The sequence below is a fragment of the Gavialis gangeticus genome, unplaced genomic scaffold (assembly GCF_001723915.1).
Source record: "Gavialis gangeticus isolate Ggan-Ray unplaced genomic scaffold, GavGan_comp1, whole genome shotgun sequence".
In the NCBI taxonomy this organism is placed as follows: Eukaryota; Metazoa; Chordata; order Crocodylia; family Gavialidae; genus Gavialis; species Gavialis gangeticus.
This window is the reverse complement of record NW_017729031.1, coordinates 42,905,453-42,906,620: the sequence shown is the minus strand read 5'-3', so window position 1 is coordinate 42,906,620 and position 1,168 is coordinate 42,905,453. Positions and strand designations below refer to the sequence as shown.

The following is a 1,168-nucleotide window of genomic DNA, read 5'->3' as shown; positions in this document are numbered from 1 at the left end:
CAGCAGGGCACTGTCGGCAGAGCTGCCGCGCTTGAGCTCGCCGCGGCGGGAGGACGGGCGCGCCGGCCCTGGCAGCTCTGGGCTGGAGCCCTTGTGCAGCTCGGGGCGCCGCTGGGACGCGGGGGGCTCCTTGTCCGCGGACCCGGGCTCCTCCGGCTCCATAGCGGGCTTCCAGGCTCTGGCGCCCCGTGGCCGCTGCTCGGCCTCCTCGCCCTGCCAGTCCATGGGCGCTGCCTCATCGTCCGTGGGGATCTCATCCAGCGACACGCGGGAGCCGGCGGCCTCGGCGGCGGTGGGGTGGGGCACGGGCAGGCAGGGCAGCTCCTCGAGGTCGTCCGAGTCGGAGGAGGACGACAGGGCCGCCGGCTCCGCTGAGTGCCGGGGCACGGCAACCGAGAGGCGGTCGCAAGCGTCGGCCAGCAGCTCCGAGATGGGCCGCAGCACCATGTGGCACTTGTAGCTGATCTGGGAGCGCTGCGGAGGCCAGGGCAGGGGTCAGGATCCGGCCCTGCCCCGCACCGCGCCACGGCTCCACGCCAGGCACGAGGCACCCGCGCGGGGAGCATCCTCCACCATCCTGGTCCTGGCACCGGGTCTGGAGGCCAGAGACGACAGGACGACCCTCACGCAGCTCAAGGCAGCTCGCGGCCCCAGCGTTACCTGCCAGCGCCGGCGGGAGATGAAGAGCCGCAGGTGGTCAGTGGAGATGGTCTTCCCTTTGGCCAGCGTCTGGGGGGAGCGCAGGGTCAGCACACATCCCGGCCAGGCTGCCCGTGCCCCAGGTCCACCCCGTGGGAGCTGGACCCCTGCCCAGCAGTGCACCCTGTGGCAGAAAGCCACCTTGGTCTCTCCCCAAAAATCTCTGCCCTGTGACACTGTGATTTAAATCTCTGTGCTGTGACCATTCAATTAGGATGGGCCCAGCACACAGGAGACCACAGCCTCAGCCTGGCTCTTTAGGGAACTGGAGCTGGCTGCATTGCTGAGGGAGGGGGAAACCTGCTCCCTCTGCCTGCGTGACTGGTACCTGGGTGAGGGGCATCTACCTGGGGAGCTGGGATCTGCCCGGTAACAGGTGATGCATTTCAGATTGGTTGGCTGACAGCCAACTGGGGCTGACCTCCGCTGGCCCAGGTGAATGAGGTCACAGGGGCTATATAAGTTAGGA

The 1,168-nt window shown here is 68.3% G+C and overlaps 1 protein-coding gene across 1 annotated transcript in view; it reads right to left on the bottom strand.

Moving 5' to 3' along the window:
* The window catches only part of SPEG (SPEG complex locus), a 48,103-nt gene that overhangs the window by 8,875 nt on the left and 38,060 nt on the right, over nucleotides 1-1,168 (bottom strand). Inside the window, exons 32-33 of the mRNA XM_019522832.1 lie at nucleotides 661-729; nucleotides 5-474 (exon numbers count right to left, since the gene is read on the bottom strand). Of these exons, the coding sequence (XP_019378377.1) occupies nucleotides 5-474; nucleotides 661-729 (539 nt within the window). The remainder of the gene's footprint in view (nucleotides 1-4; nucleotides 475-660; nucleotides 730-1,168) is intronic.